Consider the following 20,118-nt stretch of genomic DNA (forward strand, 5'->3'; position numbering starts at 1 on the left):
CTGACTCCATGACAACAACGGTAATGTAGCTAAAGATCTGACTCCATGACAACAACAGTAATGTAGCTAAAGATCTGACTCCATGGCAACAACAGTAATGTAGCTAAAGATCTGACTCCATGGCAACAACAGTAATGTAGCTAAAGATCTGACTCCATGGCAACAACGGTAATGTAGCTAAAGATCTGACTCCATGGCAACAACGGTAATGTAGCTAAAGATCTGACTCCATGGCAACAACGGTAATGTAGCTAAAGATCTGACTCCATGACAACAACAGTAAATGGTTGATGTTCAAACGTATCCAGCTTGTAAATTATCTTTCTATATGAAACAGAATATATAAAATCATCAATACTTAAAAGTAAATTAGCCTGCTAACTCTCCAATCCAGCTTTATGATAAACCGTCATGTAGTTCCCTGGCTGCGTCCCAACAATCCTGAACGGATTCCTTGTCTCCTCGTCTCTTCCCCTTTCGTTGCCATGGACAGACCGGCCAACATGGGGCTTTATGTTTCCAATAGAAAGGGTGAAGCTGTGTGCCTGCATGTCTTTATCTAGAGGACAGGATGCTGTTGTAGACTATTTGAACCTAACTGTACTGAAACCCCCCCCCCCCCCTGCAGAGCTGCTGCAGATGGATCACACAGAGAAGGCTACTTCTAGAGAAGTCTGTCCGTCTGTCTGGTGATCCAGTTTGTCTGATGGTAGAGGAGAGATTGACTTCATCACTACTTGTATTTATGAGAGGTATTGACATGTTGAATGCACCGAGCTGTCTGTTTAAACTACTGGCACACAGCTCAGACACCCATCCATACCCCACAAGACATGCCACCAGAGGTCTCTTCACAGTCCCCAAGTCCAGAACAGTCTATGGGAGGAGCACAGTACTACATAGAGCCATGACTACATGGAACTCTATTCCACATCAGGTAACTGATGCAGCAGTAGAATCAGATTTACAAAACCAGATAAAAATACACCTTATGGAACAGCGGGGACTGTGAAGCAACACAAACATTGGCACAGGCACACACACACACACACACACACACACACACACACACACACACACACACACACACACGATAACATACGCACTATACACACACATGGTTTTAGTACTGTAGCTATGTGGTAGTGGTGGAGTAGGGGCCTGAGGGCACACAGTGTGTTGTGAAATCTGTGACTGTATTGTAATATTTTTAAAACTTTATAAACTGCCTTAATTTTGCTGGACCCCAGGAAGAGTAGCTGCTGCTGCTTTGGGAATCCTTAATAAATACAAATACAAATATTACATTTTACAGGCTAAACTAGGCTAGGTTATCATATGACATGCTAAACTAGGCTAGGTTATCATATGGCATTCTACAGGCTAGGCTAGGTTATCATATGACATTCTACAGGCTAAACTAGGCTAGGTTATCATATTACATTCTACAGGCTAAACTAGGCTAGGTTATCATATGGCATTTTACAGGCTAAACTAGGCTAGGTTATCATATGGCATTTTACAGGCTAAACTAGGCTAGGTTATCATATGACATGCTAAACTAGGCTAGGTTATCATATGACATTCTACAGGCTAAACTAGGTTATCATATGACATGCTAAACTAGGCTAGGTTATCATATTACACACTTGATATAACTTAATGTATTCCATTCACAGACCTAGTTAGCTGACTAATAATTTGTTTAGCGTGTACCACTACTTGGACTGACACTGAATACACACACGCATTCACACACACACACGCACTGATTGAATAAAGCAGACTGGCAGCATGGCTAGCAGACTGGCAGCATGGCTAGCAGACTGGCAGCATGGCTAGCAGACTGGCAGCATGGCTAGCAGAGTGGCAGCATGGCTAGCAGACTGGCAGCATGGCTAGCAGACAGTACTCAGGTGGGCTCCAGTAAATGGGTTGGTTTTTAGTTTTTCCATTTTCCCCTAATTTATTCCTTCTCACATCTGTAATTGTCTTGACTAGGTAACTGTCCTGGAGAGGGAGGAATGGAGGGAGAAAGGGAGGGAGAGCGATTGAGCAAAAGAGAGAGCGAGAGATAATGTAATGAGACGTAGCCAATCCAGTTCCTCAGAGGGCTGCCCAGTTAGCCATCTGCAGCTGTAGCACACACTCCTCATTTCAGGTGTGTGTGTGTGTGTGTTTGCCTTACTGCAATATTGAAGCTGCTTCCTTCCAAATACACACATAACAAGGACTGGGGGCTCAAAATCAAATTTGAAGAAACATTTCCCTGACAATGCAGTTCATAGTGACAACACAAAATGTCGAATTTACCAGCCCTGGTACCGATGCTAGGCTAACTAGCTATTTTAACTAGTATCACAGAACAACTAATTGTTTAACCAACGTTTACTAGCTCAGTAACAACTCAAACCATCAACTGTCTGCTGTATCTGTGTTTTTATTAAAGCCAATCTGTAATACCAACACAACCCTTACTCTGTCATTTACACTCTCCATTTGAATTTGTATTTATTATGGATCCCCATTAGTTCCTGCCAAGGCAGCAGATACTCTTCCTGGGGTTTATTATGGATCCCCATTAGTTCCTGCCAAGGCAGCAGCTACTCTTCCTGGGGTTTATTATGGATCCCCATTAGTTCCTGCCAAGGCAGCAGATACTCTTCCTGGGGTTTATTATGGATCCCCATTAGTTCCTGCCAAGGCAGCGGCTACTCTTCCTGGGGTTTATTATGGATCCCCATTAGTTCCTGCCAAGGCAGCAGATACTCTTCCTGGGGTGTATTATGGATCCCCATTAGTTCCTGCCAAGGCAGCAGCTACTCTTCCTGGGGTTTATTATGGATCCCCATTAGTTCCTGCCAAGGCAGCAGATACTCTTCCTGGGGTTTATTATGGATCCCCATTAGTTCCTGTTGCCAAGGCAGCAGCTACTCTTCCTGGGGTTTATTATGGATCCCCATTAGTTCCTGTTGCCAAGGCAGCAGCTACTCTTCCTGGGGTTTATTATGGATCCCCATTAGTTCCTGTTGCCAAGGCAGCAGCTACTCTTCCTGGGGTTTATTATGGATCCCCATTAGTTCCTGTTGCCAAGGCAGCAGCTACTCTTCCTGGGGTTTATTATGGATCCCCATTAGTTCCTGCCAAGGCAGCAGCTACTCTTCCTGGGGTTTATTATGGATCCCCATTAGTTCCTGTCAAGGTAGCAGCTACTCTTCCTGGGGTTTATTATGGATCCCCATTAGTTCCTGCCAAGGCTGCAGCTACTCTTCCTGGGGTTTATTATGGATCCCCATTAGTTCCTGCCAAGGCAGCAGCTACTCTTGGGTGTCTGAGCTGTGTGCTACTGGTTTAAATGGACAGCTTGGTTTATTCAACATGTCAACACTTCTTACAAAAACAAGTAGTGATGAAGTCAATCCCTCCTCCACTTTGAGCCATGAGAGATTTACATGCATATTATTAATGTTAGTTCTCTGTGTACATGTAAGGGCCAGCCGTACTGCCCTGTTCTGAGCTAACTGCAATTTTTGTGGTGCCTGATCACAGGAGTGAACAGTGGTCCAGGTGCAACAAAACTAGGGCCTGTAGGACCTGCCTTGTTGATAGTGCTGTTAAGAAGGTAGAAACTAGGGCCTGTAGGACCTGCCTTGTTGACAGTGCTGTTAAGAAGGTAGAAACTAGGGCCTGTAGGACCTGCCTTGTTGATAGTGTTGTTAAGAAGGTAGAGCATCGCTTTGTTATGTTCAGAATTCTTCCCATCTTAGCTACTGTTGTATCAATATGTTTTGACCAGGACAGTTTACAATCCAGGGTTACTCCAAGCAGTTTAGTCACCTCAACTTGTTCAATTTCCACATTATTTATTAAACGTTTTAGTTGAGGTTTAAGGTTTAGTGAATGATCTGTCCCAAATGCAATGCTTTTAGTTTTTGAAATATTTAGGACTAACTTATTCTTTGCCACCCACTCTGAAACTAACTGCAACTCTTTGTTAAGTGTTGCAGTCATTTCAGTCGCTGTAGTAGCTGACGTGTATAGTCTTGAGTCATCTGCATACATAGACACTCTGGCTTTACTCAAAGTGCATGTCATTAGTTAAGATTGAAAAAAGTAAGGGGCCTAGACAGCTGCCCTGAGGAATTCCTGATTCTACCTGGATTATGTTGGAGAGGCTTCCATTAAAGAACACCCTCTGTGTTCTGTTAAACAGGTAACTCTTTATCCACATTATAGCAGGGGGTGTAAAGCCATAACACATGCGTTTTTCCAGCAGCAGACTGTGATCGATAATGTCAAAAGCCGCACTGAAGTCTGATTAAAAATATTGTGGAGGCTGTTTTGCTAATTTCTTTCAGCCAATCATGAGTCATTTGTGTAAGTGCTGTGCTTGTTGAATGTCCTTCCCTATAAGTGTGCTGAAAGTCTGTTGTCTATTGGTTTACTGTAAAATAGCATTGTATCTGGTCAAACACAATTTTTTTCAAAAGTTTAGTAAGGTTGATAACAGGCTGACTGGTCGGCTATTTGAGCCAGTAAAAGAGGGCTTTACTTTTTTTAGGTATGGGAATAACTTTTGCTTCCCTCCAGGCCTGAGGACACACTTTCTAGTAGGCTTAAATTGAAGATGTTGCAAATAGGAGTAGCAATATCGTCCGCTGTTATCTTCATTTATTGTCCATCCAAGTTGTCAGACCCTGGTGGCTTGCCATTGTTGATAGACAACAACAATTCTTTCACCTCTTCCACACTCACTTTACGGAATTAAAAATTACAATGCTTGTCTTTCATAATTTGGTCAGATATAATTGGATGTGTAGTGTCAGTGTTTTGTTGCTAGCATGTCATGCCTAAACTTTCCTAATCTTGCCAATGGAAAAAAATCATTAATGCAGTGGGTTTTGTAATGAATGAGCCACCTGATTCAATGAATAATCGGCATTAACATCCACAGCCATTGGTGTTACTGTATTTGTAATTCTAATGGACTGTTTTAGTATAGCTGAGGGCTCCACACAAGCCAGGCATCGTCTACATCCACATTTCATTTTTTCCAATATATTTTGGGGACTTGTTTGTGTTTTTCTGTGTTAATATCCCACCGACTTTGCCAATATCAGGCACAGACTTCTACATTATCACTGTGTATTAATCTCCTCTTCCTTCCTCCTCTCTAATCAAATTATCTTCATCCCTCCTATGTGTGTGTGTGTTCCCCCATATCGCTTCATATGGTGTTGTTTTTCCTGTTCTAAATGAAAACAGGACTTCTTCCTTCAGAGCTTTCCGTTAGACGAGGGTTCCACAACCCTTCTTTCCTCCATACCTCTTTCTCCTAATAACCAACATCCCTCCTTTCTCCCCTACAGAGTTTCCCTTCAGACGAGGGCTGGCCGTTCGCCAAGTACCTGGGAGCGTGTGGTCGTGTGGTGGCGGTGAACTACGTCGGCGAGGAGCTGTGGTCTTTCTACAACGCTCCGTGGGACAAGAGGGTTGACCTGGCCCGACAGCTGATGGACATCGCTGAGCAGCTCACCAACAACGACTTTGAGTTCGCCCTCTACCTGCTGGACGTGAGCTTTGATAACTTTGCCGTGGGGCCGCGGGACGGCAAGGTCATCGTGGTGGACGGTGAGAACGTCCTTGTGGCCGACAAGAGACTGATCAAACAAAGTGAGTTGTTGTTTTCACACCGCTGGGAAGGGGGTCATGGGTTAAGGTTGCAAAGCTACCAGCAATTTACCAAAGTTACTGGAATGTTTGGCAATTTTGGTGACTGATTTTATACTGGAAAAAATGTATCCTTTTTTTTTTACATATGTGTCCTTATTGTCCACGAATTTCTAGTGGATAGATCATATTGTTCATGATAAAATAGCCTTATTAATGAAAAAAAAGCATGTAATCAGCAATGTAATCCACACTACCACACTATACTACCACACTACCACCCTGCACTACTTCACTATACCACCTATCCTCCATCTATCCTCTACCTATCCTCTACCTATCCTCCACCTATCCTCCACCTATCCTCCACCTATCCTCCACCTATCCTCTACCTATCCTCTACCTATCCTCTACCTATCCTCCACCTATCCTCCACCTATCCTCCACCTATCCTCCACCTATCCTCCACCTATCCTCTACCTATCCTCTACCTATCCTCCACCTATCCTCCACCTATCCTCCACCTATCCTCTGGTACTCAGTCACCTATCCTCCACCAATCCTCTACCTTTCCTCTACCAATCCTCTACCTATCCTCCACCTATCCTCCACCTATCCTCCACCTATCCTCCACCTATCCTCTGGTACTCAGTCACCTATCCTCCACCTATCCTCTACCTATCCTCCACCTATCCTCTACCTATCCTCTGGTACTCAGTCACCTATCCTCCACCTATCCTCTACCTATCCTCCACCTATCCTCTACCTATCCTCTGGTACTCAGTCACCTATCCTCCACCTATCCTCCACCTATCCTCCACCTATCCTCCACCTATCCTCCACCTATCCTCTACCTATCCTCCACCTATCCTCTACCTATCCTCCACCTATCCTCCACCTATCCTCTGGTACTCAGTCACCTATCCTCCACCTATCCTCCACCTATCCTCCACCTATCCTCCACCTATCCTCCACCTATCCTCCACCTATCCTCTACCTATCCTCTGGTACTCAGTCACCTATCCTCCACCTATCCTCCACCTATCCTCCACCTATCCTCCACCTATCCTCCACCTATCCTCCACCTATCCTCTACCTATCCTCTGGTACTCAGTCACCTATCCTCCACCTATCCTCCACCTATCCTCCACCTATCCTCCACCTATCCTCTACCTATCCTCTGGTACTCAGTCACCTATCCTCCACCTATCCTCCACCTATCCTCCACCTATCCTCAACCTATCCTCTGGTACTCAGTAGTGTCTCTGGTCTAGGTTTGTGCTGGGAGAGGATCAGGGTGATTTATCATCTCTGTTTTAACCCACAACTCAAATCGTGAATTGGGTCAGATACTAGACCGTACGTGGTAGTCTAAATGGAGTCTCCACCCTCTCAAAAAAGGAAAAGTCTCTCTCCCCTCCCCCCTCTCTAAGTGGAAGCGATGCTTTGTGAAACGTCCTAATAACCATTGAATGCCCCCCCCTTCCAAATCCCCCCCTCCCCCACCTGAACTAACGCTGTGTGTTATCTCACGTATTCCCCAGTCAGTCGTGACAGATGTATAAAGGTAATAGTATCCACGAGAGATTAGGGTACCTATGGAAAGGTTGTGCTTGGGCTTCATGTCCAACATGTCCCGTTACAACGGAAGCGATGCACAGATGTAACTAGATTGAGTTGACCTGCTAACTAACTTTTGCCCCAGGTCTGTCCTTCAAAAAGTGATAACGGCAATAGATGAATCAAAAGTGGAACAAACTTTCATATCTTGTCCATGCAGAAGCCATGCCACTAGTTTACCCTCTAACGCCCTGTCTACACACACACACACACACACACACACACACACACATACCTCCCCAGCACTGCAGCAGAGGGTGGGAAAAGAGCTTTAAATGTGTCCCCCTGTAGAAATCCTATTAAAATGATAAAACCACTGTCTGTGGGGGACTGGTACCACCACTGTGCCTTGTGACAGATGTGTGTGTGTGTGTGTGTGTGTGTGTGTGTGTGTGTGTGTGTGTGTGTGTGTGTGTGCGCGGGAAAGAGAGAGATGGGGATGGATCGTGACAAACACACACTGAGATAAAATGCTGGCCAAAGTACAAGGTCTGTCACCACAAAAGAGCAGATGGACACTCACCGTGTGTGTGTGTGTGTGTGCGCACAATGTAGCTTATACAGTGCATTCTGTAAGTAGTCAGACCCAGGAAGACCCCTTGACTTTGTCCACATTTTGTTACATTACAGCCTCATTCTAAAAATGATTAAATCGTTTTTTTTTTTCACCTCATCAATCGACACACCATACCCCATAATGACAAAGCAAAAACAGTTTTATATTTTTTTTACATTTTTGCTTTTTTAACATTTTCAAAAAACAAGGGGGGAAAAAAAATATTATATTTACATAAGTATTCAGACCATTTACTCAGTACTTTATTAAAGCACCTTTCGCAGCGATTACAGCTGCGAAAGGTGCTTCTTGGGTACGAGTTTCTACCATTCTTCTCTGCGGAGTCTGGGCTCTGGCTGGGCCACTCAAGGACATTCAGAGACTTGTCCCGAAGCCACTACTGCGTTATCATGGCTGTGTGCTTAGGGTCTTTTTTTCCTATTGGAAGGTGAACCCTCGCCCCAGTCTGAGGTCCAGAGTGCTCTGTAGCAGGTTTTCATCATGGATCTCTCTGTATTTTTCTCCGTTCATCGTTGACTCGATAATCATTAGTCTTCCAGTCCCTGCCGCATGATGCCAAATGCCATGGTATTTTGCCTTTATGTAAGCTTTGCACATGCGTTTGAATTCTCTCAACCAGCTTCACCTGGAATGGTTTTCCAACATTCTTGAAGGAGTTCCCACATATGCTGAGCACTTGTTGGCTGCTTTTCCTTTACTCTGCGGTCCAACTCATCCCAAACCACCCCCATTGGGTTGAGGTCGGGTGATTGTGGAGGCCAGGTCATCTGATGCAGCACTTCATCACTCTCCTTCTTGGTCAAATAGCCCTTACACAGCCTGGAGGTGTGTTGGTTCATTGTCCTGTTGAAAAACAAATGATAGTCCCACTAAGCTCAAACCAGATGGGATGGTGTATCGCTGCAGAATGCTGTGGTAGCCATGTTGGTTAAGTGTGCCTTGAATTCTAAATAAATCACAGACAGTGTCACCAGCAAAGCACCCCCACACCTCCTCCTCCATGCTTCATGGTGGGAACCACACATGCGGAGATCATCTGTTCACCTATTCTGTGTCTCGTAAAGACAAGGCTGTTGGAACCAAAAATCTCAAATTTGGACTCATCAGACCAAAGGACAGATTTCCACCAGTCTAATGTCCATTGCTCGTGTTTCTTGGCCCAAGCAAGTCTCTTCTTATTGGTGTCCTTTAGTAGTGGTTTCTTTGCAGAAATTCGACCATGAAGGCCTGATTCACACAGTCTCCTCTGAACAGTTGATGTTGAGATGTGTCTGTAACTTGAACTCTGTGAAGCATTTATTTGGGCTGCAATCTGAGGTGCAGTTAACTCTAATGAACGTATCCTCTGCAGCAGAGGTCATTCTGAGTTTTCCTTTCCTGTGGCGGCCCTAATGAGAGCCAGTTTCATTATAGCTCTTGATGGTTTTCGTGACTGCACTTGAAGAAACTTTCAAAGTTCTTGAAATGTTCCGGATTGACTGACCTTCATGTCTTAAAGTAATGATTGTCGGACTGTCGCTTCTCTGCTTCTTTTAACTGTTCTTGCCATAATATGGACTTGGTCCTTTACCAAAATTGTGCTTGCTATCTTCTGTAAACCACCCCTACCTTATCTGTGGAACTTATCTCTGTCTGTGGAACTTGTTCAGTTTATGTCTCAGTTGTTGAATCTTGTTATGTTCATACAAATATTTACACATGTTAAGTTTGCTGAAAATAAACGCAGTTGACAGTGAGAGGGTGTTTTTTTGTTTTGTTTACTGAGTTTATATATATATAGATATATAGAGATAGATAGATAGATAGATATAAACTCAGTAAACAAAACAAAAAAACACCCTCTCACTGTCAACTGTGTTTATTTTCAGCAAACTTAACATGTGTAAATATATATATATATTATAAATATACACACACTCCATTTAAGAACAACCAGAGCTGAGACTGAAAGACACTTAAACCTGAGGTAAAATCGTGTCTATGTAAATACAGACTAATTTGACTTCAAACTCCATCATGCAAAAGGCTTCAGCAGGTATCTGGTTTCCTGCCACAATCACACCATCTACATGTAGTAGGTTCAGTCTAGCTAATAGTAATAATGCTGATTATAGTGTACATGGTTAGGTGGATATTGTCATTTTATTATTTAGCATAGGTTTAGCATAACAATAGGAGACATTTGTCCCGTTGGCTTTTTGGAAAACAAAAGCACACAACACTACCGTTTTTTTGTTTTTTTTCTCGAAGCTGGTCTGGTAAAAAAAAATGTAACTGCATAAGTATTCTGTGTATTTGACCCGATGGCGTCCTCAGGGTGATTTGAAACGAGAGGGAAAGTGGTGTGAGGAGAATATCAAACCATCTTTACGTGGAGGTGCCTGATATCAGGGTAGGAGGAAAAAAACGTCTCTAACCACACTGTCAACCAGAGATCCAGGAGGAATTTGAATTGGAAATAATCTGCTTTGTTTCCAGCCTCTGGTTGGAAAGGAAGGTGATTGTAACACTTTTACATTAAAAAAAATTAAAAAAATATTTTACCTTTTATTTAACTAGGCAAGTCACTTAAGAACAAATTCTTATTTTACAATGACAGCCTTTTTTTTGGGAGTTTCAGAGAAAGAAGCAACAAAGTACTTTCTTTTTCCCTGTGCTTGACCTTGTTATACACCCCACGCACAGTGCTAGAACTCAAAACAGATTAAATGTATTTATTTTCTCATCCATCTACACACAATACCTCATAATGACAGTAAAGAACATATCTAATTTACATAAGTATTCACACCCCTGAGTCAGTACATGTTAGAGTCACCTTTGGTAGTGATTACAATTTGCTGGCTAAGTCTAAGAGCTCTGCACGCCTGGATTGTACAATATATTATTTTTATTATTTTTTTATTCTTCAAGCTGTTGGTTGTTGATTATTGCTAGACGGCCATTTTCAAGTCTTGCCATAGATTTTCAAACCAACTTAAGTCAGAACTGTAACTTGACCACTCAGGAACATTCAACGCCGACTTGGTAAGCAACTCCAGTGTAGATGTGGCCTTTGGTGTTTTAGGTTATTGTCCTACTGAAAGGTGCATTGGTCTCCCAGTGTCTGTTGGAAAGCAAACTGAACCAGGTTTTCCTCTAGGATTTTGCCTGTGCTTAACTGTTCAGTTTATTTTTTTATCCTAAAAAGCTCCTTAGTCCTTGTAGATGACAAGCATACCCATAACATGATGCAGCCACCACCATGCTTGAAACATGAATAGTGGATCCAGCAACATTAACAGTTTTATAAAATTTTAAATATTACATGACATTACATTTCATAACACTCTTCACAACACGTTACTATCATATATCTACCAAAATCCACGTACAGTTGAAGTTGGAAGTTTACATTCCACTTAGGTTGGAGTCATTAAAACTAGTTTTTTCAACCACTCCACACATTTCTTGTTAACAAACTATAGTTTTGGCAAGTCGGTTAAATCATCTACTTTGTGCATAGATTATTTCACTTATAATTCACTGTATCACAATTCCAGTGGGTCAGAAGTGTACATACACTAAGTTGACTGTGCCTTTAAACAGCTTGGAAAAGTCCAGAAAATGATGTCATGGCTTTAGAAGCTTCTGATAGGCTAATTGACATCATTTGAGTCAATAGGAGGTGTACCTGTGGATGTATTTCAAGGCCTACCTTCAAACTCAGTGCCTCTTTGCTTGACATCATGGGAAAATCAAAAGAAATCCACATCCACAGGTACACCTCCAATTCCGCTTGGAGTTTGACAAAATGTAACTCTTTGGCCTGAATGTCAAGCGTCATGTCTGGAGGAAACCTGGCACCGTCCCTACGGTGAAGCATGGTGATGGCAGCGTCATGCTGTGGGGATGTTTTTCAGTGGCAGGGACTGGGAGAATAGTCAGGATCGAGGGGAAAGATGAACGGAGCAAAGTACAGAGAGATCCTTGATAAAAACCTGCTCCAGAGCGCTCAGGACCTCAGACTGGGGCGAAGGTTCACCTTCCAACAGGACAATGACCCTAAGCACACAGCCAAGACAACGCAGGAGTGGCTTCGGGACAAATCTCTGAATGTCCTTGAGTGGCCCAGCCAGAGCCAAGACTTGAACCCGATTGGAGAGACCTGAAAATTGCTGTGCCGCAACGCTCTCCATCCAACCTGACAGAGCTTGAGAGGATCTGCAGAGAAGAATGGGAGAAATTCCCTAAATACAGGTGTGCCAAGCTTGTAGCGTCATACCCAAGAAGACTCGAGGCTGTAATCGCTGCCAAAGGTGCTTCAACAAATTACTGAGTAAATGGTCTGAATATTTATGTGATATTTCAGTTTTTAAATTGTCTATAAATTTGCAAACATTTCTAAAAACCTGTTTTTGCTTTGTCATTATGGGGTAGATTAACGGGGGGGGGGGGGGACAATTTAATCAATTTTAAAATAAGGCTGTAACCTAACAATGTGGGAAAAGTCAAGGAATCTGAATACTTTCCGAATGCACTGTACATGATAAAACATTTCACACGTTATCCAGATACTGACTGTTAGCACTTGGTGGTCTATAGCAGCTTCCCACCAGAATGGTCTTTAGGTGAAGCAGATGAACCTGTAGCCATATTACCTCAACAGTATTTAACATGAGATCCTCTTCACCGGAATGTGGTTCTGAATATAAACAGCAGCACCTCCACCTTTTGGCTTTTCTGTCAATGTTATAACCATAGGTATTATCTAAAAAAAAATAATTTCAGAGATTGTCAGATTATGAATGTCATCTGTTACTAGCAAATGATTGATTTTCATGAACCTTGTTTCTTAAATTACATATGTTAACGTGGGATATTTCTAGCACTGTTCTGAGATGCTTGCTTGTTTTCATTGTTTTACTGAGAAGCTTAGCAGAAGTAGACATGCTCATGTTATTTATGTTTGAGTTGATAGTGCAGGTTGAGCTGCACACAGTGGACTTCCTCCTAGGGCACACCGTCTCAGTTGTAACAGTATAACTCTGGTTCATAGGCACATAATTACAGTATACAATAGCTGTGGAATCAGCAGAGGCATTCAGGGCAGTTAGAGGGACATAAATGAGGTTACTTACATTGTTTCTTCCAACACGCCATGGTGTAATGTACATATGTTGAAGCATTATGACAACTCAGCGACACAATGGTAGGGTTTAACTGAGCTCGACTCGGCTCGTTGATAAATGTGTCTCAACGCAGCCTAATAATGCTGTGAGAAGATCCAGGAAACCAAATGATTCCTCATTAAAAAAAAAAGCATGCAACAAGAGGGGGAAAAAATCTCTAGACCATCTTTACTCCACACACAGAGATGCATACAAAGCTCTCTCTCGCCAAAGCAGGAAGTACCAGCTCAATACGGAAGTGGTCAGTTGACGCGGATGCTACGCTACAGAACTGTTTTCTTTTTTTTTTTAGCACAGACTAGACGTTCCATGTTTTCATCCAATGGCATTGAGGAGTACACCACCTCAGTCATCGGGCTTCATAAAAAAAAAATATATATATATATTGTCTAGTGGTTTGAGCGTTGAGCCAGTAACCGAAAGGCCGCTGGGCTCGTTGACCCAAGCCGACAAGGTCAAAATAATCTGTCTGTGCCCTTGAGCAAGTCAGTTAACCTGTTATGGCTAGGGGGCAGTATTGACAAGGCTGGATAAAAAACATACCCGATTTAATCTGGTTACCACTCCTACCCAGTAACTAGAATATGCATATACTTATTACATATGGATAGAAAACACCCTAAAGTTTCTAAAACTGTTTGAATGGTGTCTGTGAGTATAACAGAACTCAAATGGCAGGTCAAAACCTGAGAGATTCCTTTACAGGAAGTGGCCTGTCTGACCATTTCTTGAACTTCTTTTCCATCTCTATCTTTTACTAAGGATCTCTGCTCTAACGTGACACTTCCCACGTCTTCCATAGGCTCTCAGAGCCCGGGAAAAAACAGAATGTCGTCATTCCAGCCCCAGGCTGAAACACATTATCGCCTTTCTCAAGTGGCCGATCAAGGGACTCTGGGCTTATGCGCGTGACCCGACCGCCCCCGCCTTTGTGATTTTTTCCTCTGTTTGCCGAAAAGGAGATTCCCTGTCGGAATATTATCGCTTTTCTACGAGAAAAATGGCGTAAAAATTGATTTTAAACAGCGGTTGACATGCTTCGAAGTACGGTAATGGAATATTTAGAATTTTATTGTCACGAATTGCGCCATGCGCCATGCGCACGACCCTTCTTTACCATTTCGGATAGTGTCTGGAACGCACAAACAAAACGCCGCTATTCGGATATAACGATGGATTATTTTGGACCAAACCAACATTTGTTATTGAAGTAGCAGTCCTGGGTGTGCATTCTGACGAAGACAACAAAAGGTAATCAAACTTTTATAATAGTAAATATGATTATGGTGAGTGCTAAACTTGCCGGGTGTCTAAATAGCGAGCCCGTGATGCCTGGGCTATGTACTTAGAATATTGCAAAATGTGCTTTCACCAAAAAGCTAAGAAAGCATCTGTTTTGCAAGATGTTGCAGATGTTTTGCATCTGTTTATAATATAAAAGAAAGAACCAATTGCAGAACAAGAACAGTTATTTCGTGAGAACTGCAGAATGGTGAACTTACTAAATGAAATGAGAGTTTGACTGTGTGATAATAGGTTGCTTCTTGTGTAAATTTGTACTCCATAAGAGCTGTACTACTATGGCCGACCCTGTAAAAACAACATGTTTCACTGCACCTCTATGTCAAATCAAATTTATTTATATAGCCCTTCGTACATCAGCTGATATCTCAAAGTGCTGTACAGAAACCCAGCCTAAAACCCCAAACAGCAAGCAATGCATGTGAAAGAAGCACGGTGGCTAGGAAAAACTCCCTAGGAAAAACTCCCTAGAAAGGCCAAAAACCTAGGAAGAAACCTAGAGAGGAACCAGGCTATGAGGGGTGGCCAGTCCTCTTCTGGCTGTGCCGGGTGGATATTATAACAGAACATGGTCAAGATGTTACAATGTTCATAAATGACCAGCATGGTCAAATAATAATAATCATAGTAGTTGTCGAGGGTGCAACAAGCACGTCCGGTGAACAGGTCAGGGTTCCATAGCCGCAGGCAGAACAGTTGAAACTGGAGCAGCAGCACGGCCAGGTGGACTGGGGACAGCAAGGAGTCATCATGCCAGGTAGTCCTGAGGCATGGTCCTAGGGCTCAGGTCCTCCGAGAGAAAGACAGAAAGAGAGAAAGAGAGAATTAGAGAGAGCATATTTAAATTCATACAGGACACCGGATAAGACAAGAGAAATACTCCAGATGTAACAGACTGACCCTAGCCCCCCGACACAAACTACTGCAGCATAAATACTGGAGGCTGAGACAGGAGGGATCAGAAGACACTGTGGCCCCATCCGATGATACCCCCGGACAGGGCCAAACAGGCAGGATATAACCCCACCCACTTTGCCAAAGCACAGCCCCCACACCACTAGAGGGATGTCTCCAACCACCAACTTACCGTCCTAAGACAAGGCCGAGTATAGCCCATAAAAATCTCCGCCATGGCACAACCCAAGGGGGGGGGGCGCCAACCCAGACAGGAAGACCACGTCAGTGACTCAACCCACTCAAGTGACGCACCCCTCCCATGGACGGCATGGAAGAACACCAGTAAGCCAGTGACTCAGCCCCTGTAATAGGGTTAGAGGCAGAGAATCCCAGTGGAGAGAGGGGAACCGGCAAGGGAGAGACAGCAAGGGCGGTTCGTTGCTCCAGCCTTTCCGTTCACCTTCACACTCCTGGGCCAGACTATACTTAATCATAGGACCTACTGAAGAGATAAGTCTTCAGTAAAGACTTAAAGGTTGAGACTGAGTCTGCGTCTCTCACATGGGTAGACAGACCATTCCATAAATATGGAGCTCTATAGGAGAAAGCCCTACCTCCAGCCGTTTGCTTAGAAATTCTAGGGACAATTAGGAGGCCTGCGTCTTGTGACCGTAGCGTACGTGTAGGTATGTACGGCAGAACCAAATCGGAAAGATGGGTAGGAGTAAGCCCATGTAATGCTTTGTAGGTTAGCAGTAAAACCTTGAAATCAGCCCTTGCCTTAACAGGAAGCCAGTGTAGGGAGGCTAGCACTGGAGTAGTATGATCACATTTTTTGGTTCTAGTCAGGATTCTAGCAGCCGTATTTAGCACTAACTGAAGTTTGTTTAGTGCTTTATCCGGGTAGCCGGAAAGTAGAGCATTGCAGTAGTCCAGCCTAGAAGTAACAAAAGCATGGATTAATTTTTGTGCATCATTTTTGGACAGAAAGTTTCTGATTTTTGCAATGTTACGTAGATGGAAAAAAGCTGTCCTTGAAACAGTCTTGATATGTTCTTCAAAAGAGAGATCAGGGTCCAGAGTAACGCCGAGGTCCTTCACAGTTGTATTTGAGACGACTGTACAACCATCCAGATTAATTGTCAGATTCAACAGAAGATCTCTTTGTTTCTTGGGACCTAGAACAAGCATCTCTGTTTTGTCCGAGTTTAAAAGTAGAAAGTTTGCAGCCATCCACTTCTTTATGTCTGAAACACATGCTTCTAGCGAGGGCAATTTTGGGGCTTCACCATGTTTCATTGAAATGTACAGCTGTGTGTCGTCCGCATAGCAGTGAAATTTAACATTATGTTTTCGAATGACATCACCAAGAGGTAGAATATATAGTGAAAACAATAGTGGTCCTAAAACGGAACCTTGAGGAACACCGAAATTTACAATTGATTTGTCAGAGGACAAACCATTCACAGAGACAAACTGATATCTTTCCGACAGATAAGATCTAAACCAGGCCAGAACTTGTCCATGTAGACCAATTTGGGTTTCCAATCTCTCCAAAAGAATGTATGTTACCATTCATATATGTATTGTTGTGTCCTTCTCCCGATGCTGTCAGTTGGCCCATGATGTTTGATTCTTCTGAAACTTTTTAAATGTAATTGTCCTCACCATGAGCATGTGTATTTCTGGCTCATTCTTAATCTGTCTTTGTCAAAAACCCTGATTGAACTGAAAGGGCCCATCTGCAACAGATGGGACCCTAGCTAGCTGGCGGGGCTGTGTGTGTGTGTGTGTGTGTGTGTGTGTGTGTGTGTGTGTGTGTGTGTGTGTGTGTGTGTGTGTGTGTGTGTGTGTGTGTGTGTGTGTGTGTGTGTGTGTGTGTGTGTGTGTGTGTGTGTGTGTGTGTTGGTTTTTCTATCCTAAAGGACCTTAAGTCCCCCATGAGGACAAAGGCTATTTTAAGCTTAACGGTTAGTTTTAGTGTTACAATTAGGGTAAGCGGTTAGTTAGGGTTAAGGTTATGCTAAGGGTTAAGGAAAATAGGATTCTGAATGGAAATGTTCATTTGAGGTCCCAACAAGGATAGAAGAACATAACGTGTGTCGTCAGGTGGGACTGAGTCGTTCTGACAGGGCCGTAGAACCACTGCCTTAGAACGGATGATCCCCTGATGATGATGATTGAATCCTCAGGAATCATCCTCCTCTCCAACTATTGGTCTCCAACTGATCTCCAACTGCTTCATTATCATGAGAGATCTGTTTTCCACTCTATAAACCTCCCTGAACAGAGAGTATTGTCCTCTATAAACCTCCCTAAATAGAGAGTGTTGTCCTCTATAAACCTCCCTGAACAGAGAGTGTTGTCCTCTATAAACCTCCCTGAATAGAGAGTGTTGTCCTCTATAAACCTCCCTAAACAGAGAGTGTTGTCCTCTATAAACCTCCCTGAACAGAGAGTGTTTTCCTCTATAAACCTCCCTGAACAGAGAGTGTTGTCCTCTATAAACCTCCCTAAATAGAGTGTTGTCCTCTATAAACCTCCCTGAATAGAGAGTGTTGTCCTCTATAAACCTCCCTGAACAGAGAGTGTTGTCCTCTATAAACCTCCCTGAATAGAGAGTGTTGTCCTCTATAAACCTCCCTGAACAGAGAGTGTTGTCCTCTATAAACCTCCCTAAATAGAGTGTTGTCCTCTATAAACCTCCCTAAATAGAGTGTTGTCCTCTATAAACCTCCCTGAATAGAGAGTGTTGTCCTCTATAAACCTCCCTAAACAGAGAGTGTTGTCCTCTATAAACCTCCCTGAACAGAGAGTGTTGTCCTCTATAAACCTCCCTAAATAGAGTGTTGTCCTCTATAAACCTCCCTGAATAGAGAGTGTTGTCCTCTATAAACCTCCCTGAATAGAGAGTGTTGTCCTCTATAAACCTCCCTGAATAGAGAGTGTTGTCCTCTATAAACCTCCCTGAACAGAGAGTATTGTCCTCTATAAACCTCCCTAAACAGAGAGTGTTGTCCTCTATAAACCTCCCTAAACAGAGAGTGTTGTCCTCTATAAACCTCCCTGAACAGAGAGTATTGTCCTCTATAAACCTCCCTAAACAGAGAGTGTTGTCCTCTATAAACCTCCCTGAATAGAGAGTGTTGTCCTCTATAAACCTCCCTGAACAGAGTGTTGTCCTCTATAAACCTCCCTGAACAGAGAGTATTGTCCTCTATAAACCTCCCTGAACAGAGAGTATTGTCCTCTATAAACCTCCCTGAACAGAGAGTATTGTCCTCTATAAACCTCCCTAAACAGAGAGTGTTGTCCTCTATAAACCTCCCTGAATAGAGAGTGAAATATAACGTGCACCGATGATGGAGATGGGAAACTGTCCAAATGTTGATTGGTTCCATAAAACAGGAAAGTGGTTGTTCTATTTCTGCCAGATTAAATGTTTAATGAGTTTGTTTACTGGTTGTAATCTATCCCAAATACATTTCTATAATTGCTTCTGATGTCACAGACACTCTCAGTAATCTCCTTCAGGGCCTGGTCGTGTAAGATTTTTCATGTTGATTATTTTCCCTACTACACATCATGCCAATTTTGAAAATGTATTTTTTATTTTTTTTTTTAAATAGACTCATCTAGCAGCCATTTTGAAACGCCCTGCTTGAAGCTGCCAGGATTGTCCCATGGTAGACGGCCATTTGTTCCCAGAATCTAGATCAATTCCAGCTTATTGGAAGAGGATCTGATCTGAAACAATGATACGAATATTAATTATACATTTACTGCTGTTGAAATGTAATGGACTCACTCCCTCTTTCACATTTTTTTTTTTTTTTTTTTTTAATTCCTAGTCATATTATTATGATTTTAATTTATCTGACATTTTGAGATATGACCCCAGTTAAACGTATTCATTGGGTGTGTAACCCCATTGAGACCGTCCACCCCCCCCCCTGCAACGAGGAATATTGGAAAAATGAGTCACATTTACGAGTCCTTAAACAGCCTATAACTAATTACAAAAAAAACAGTATTCCTGCTGTTTCAATGTGTAGAATATTCAAATCTTCATAGCCTGTTGTTTTTATAGATTTTTTTTTTACTTTCCTAAAATGATATTTGTCCACCTCACAGTTCAGCTGTCAGAGATTTGAGCACTAAGTGTATCAGGACATTGCATGCATAGGCCTATAGGCTTAGGTGACTACTGTATGATATTAATATCAACAAATATATATATATATATATATGTGTGTGTGAAGCTTAGGCTTAGAGAGAGCGTGAGAGAGAGCGTGAGAGAGAGCGTGAGAGAGAGAGAGAGACAGATATGCCCGCGGCAATACTCCGACACCGAAAGGAATTTATTTTCAGTACAGAAGGAGGCAAATTCATACAGGAGGTGGCTAATTCGTTAGTTTTCAATAAGAATATTTTTGCGTATATATATATAAATAAGCATCATATTGTTAGAAATAACTCTGGTAGAGCTGAAACATTCTTCCTCAAGTCCAACTGTCAGAGCTGGCTGGAACGCCAGGGGTGCGCTGCCTTCGTACCATAGGCCTGCAGTAAAATAGATTAATAGCCACAACACACCAAACCTTCACAAAAATGTATTAACTTTTTATTAAGTTAATAATATCAAAAGTAAGTCGAGCCATTGTTTATAGGGAAAATACCAAAAATTATTTTATATCAAGGCAAACACATCGTTACGGTTGGAACTTCATTTGGCCCGAAGAAAATGGTTCAACAGAATGAAACAAAACACTTCTGAACTGGTTTTTAAACCTTGACAGAAGTTTGGAACCAGCTATAATGCAGAAATGACCGAGTGCCCAACAAATGACAGCAATTGGCCTAATGATATTGATTTTACAA

General features: G+C 42.6%; 1 protein-coding gene across 2 annotated transcripts in view; it reads left to right on the forward strand.

Moving 5' to 3' along the window:
• The window catches only part of LOC106579747 (divergent protein kinase domain 2A), an 84,306-nt gene that overhangs the window by 56,759 nt on the left and 7,429 nt on the right, over positions 1–20,118 (forward strand). For both annotated transcript variants that reach the window (XM_045702852.2, XM_045702851.2), the window contains exon 3: positions 5,370–5,673. In XM_045702852.2, the coding sequence (XP_045558808.1) occupies positions 5,370–5,673 (304 nt within the window). The remainder of the gene's footprint in view (positions 1–5,369; positions 5,674–20,118) is intronic.

This window comes from Salmo salar, chromosome 19 (genome assembly GCF_965601325.2).
Source record: "Salmo salar chromosome 19, fSalSal1, whole genome shotgun sequence".
Lineage (NCBI taxonomy): Eukaryota > Metazoa > Chordata > Actinopteri > Salmoniformes > Salmonidae > Salmo > Salmo salar.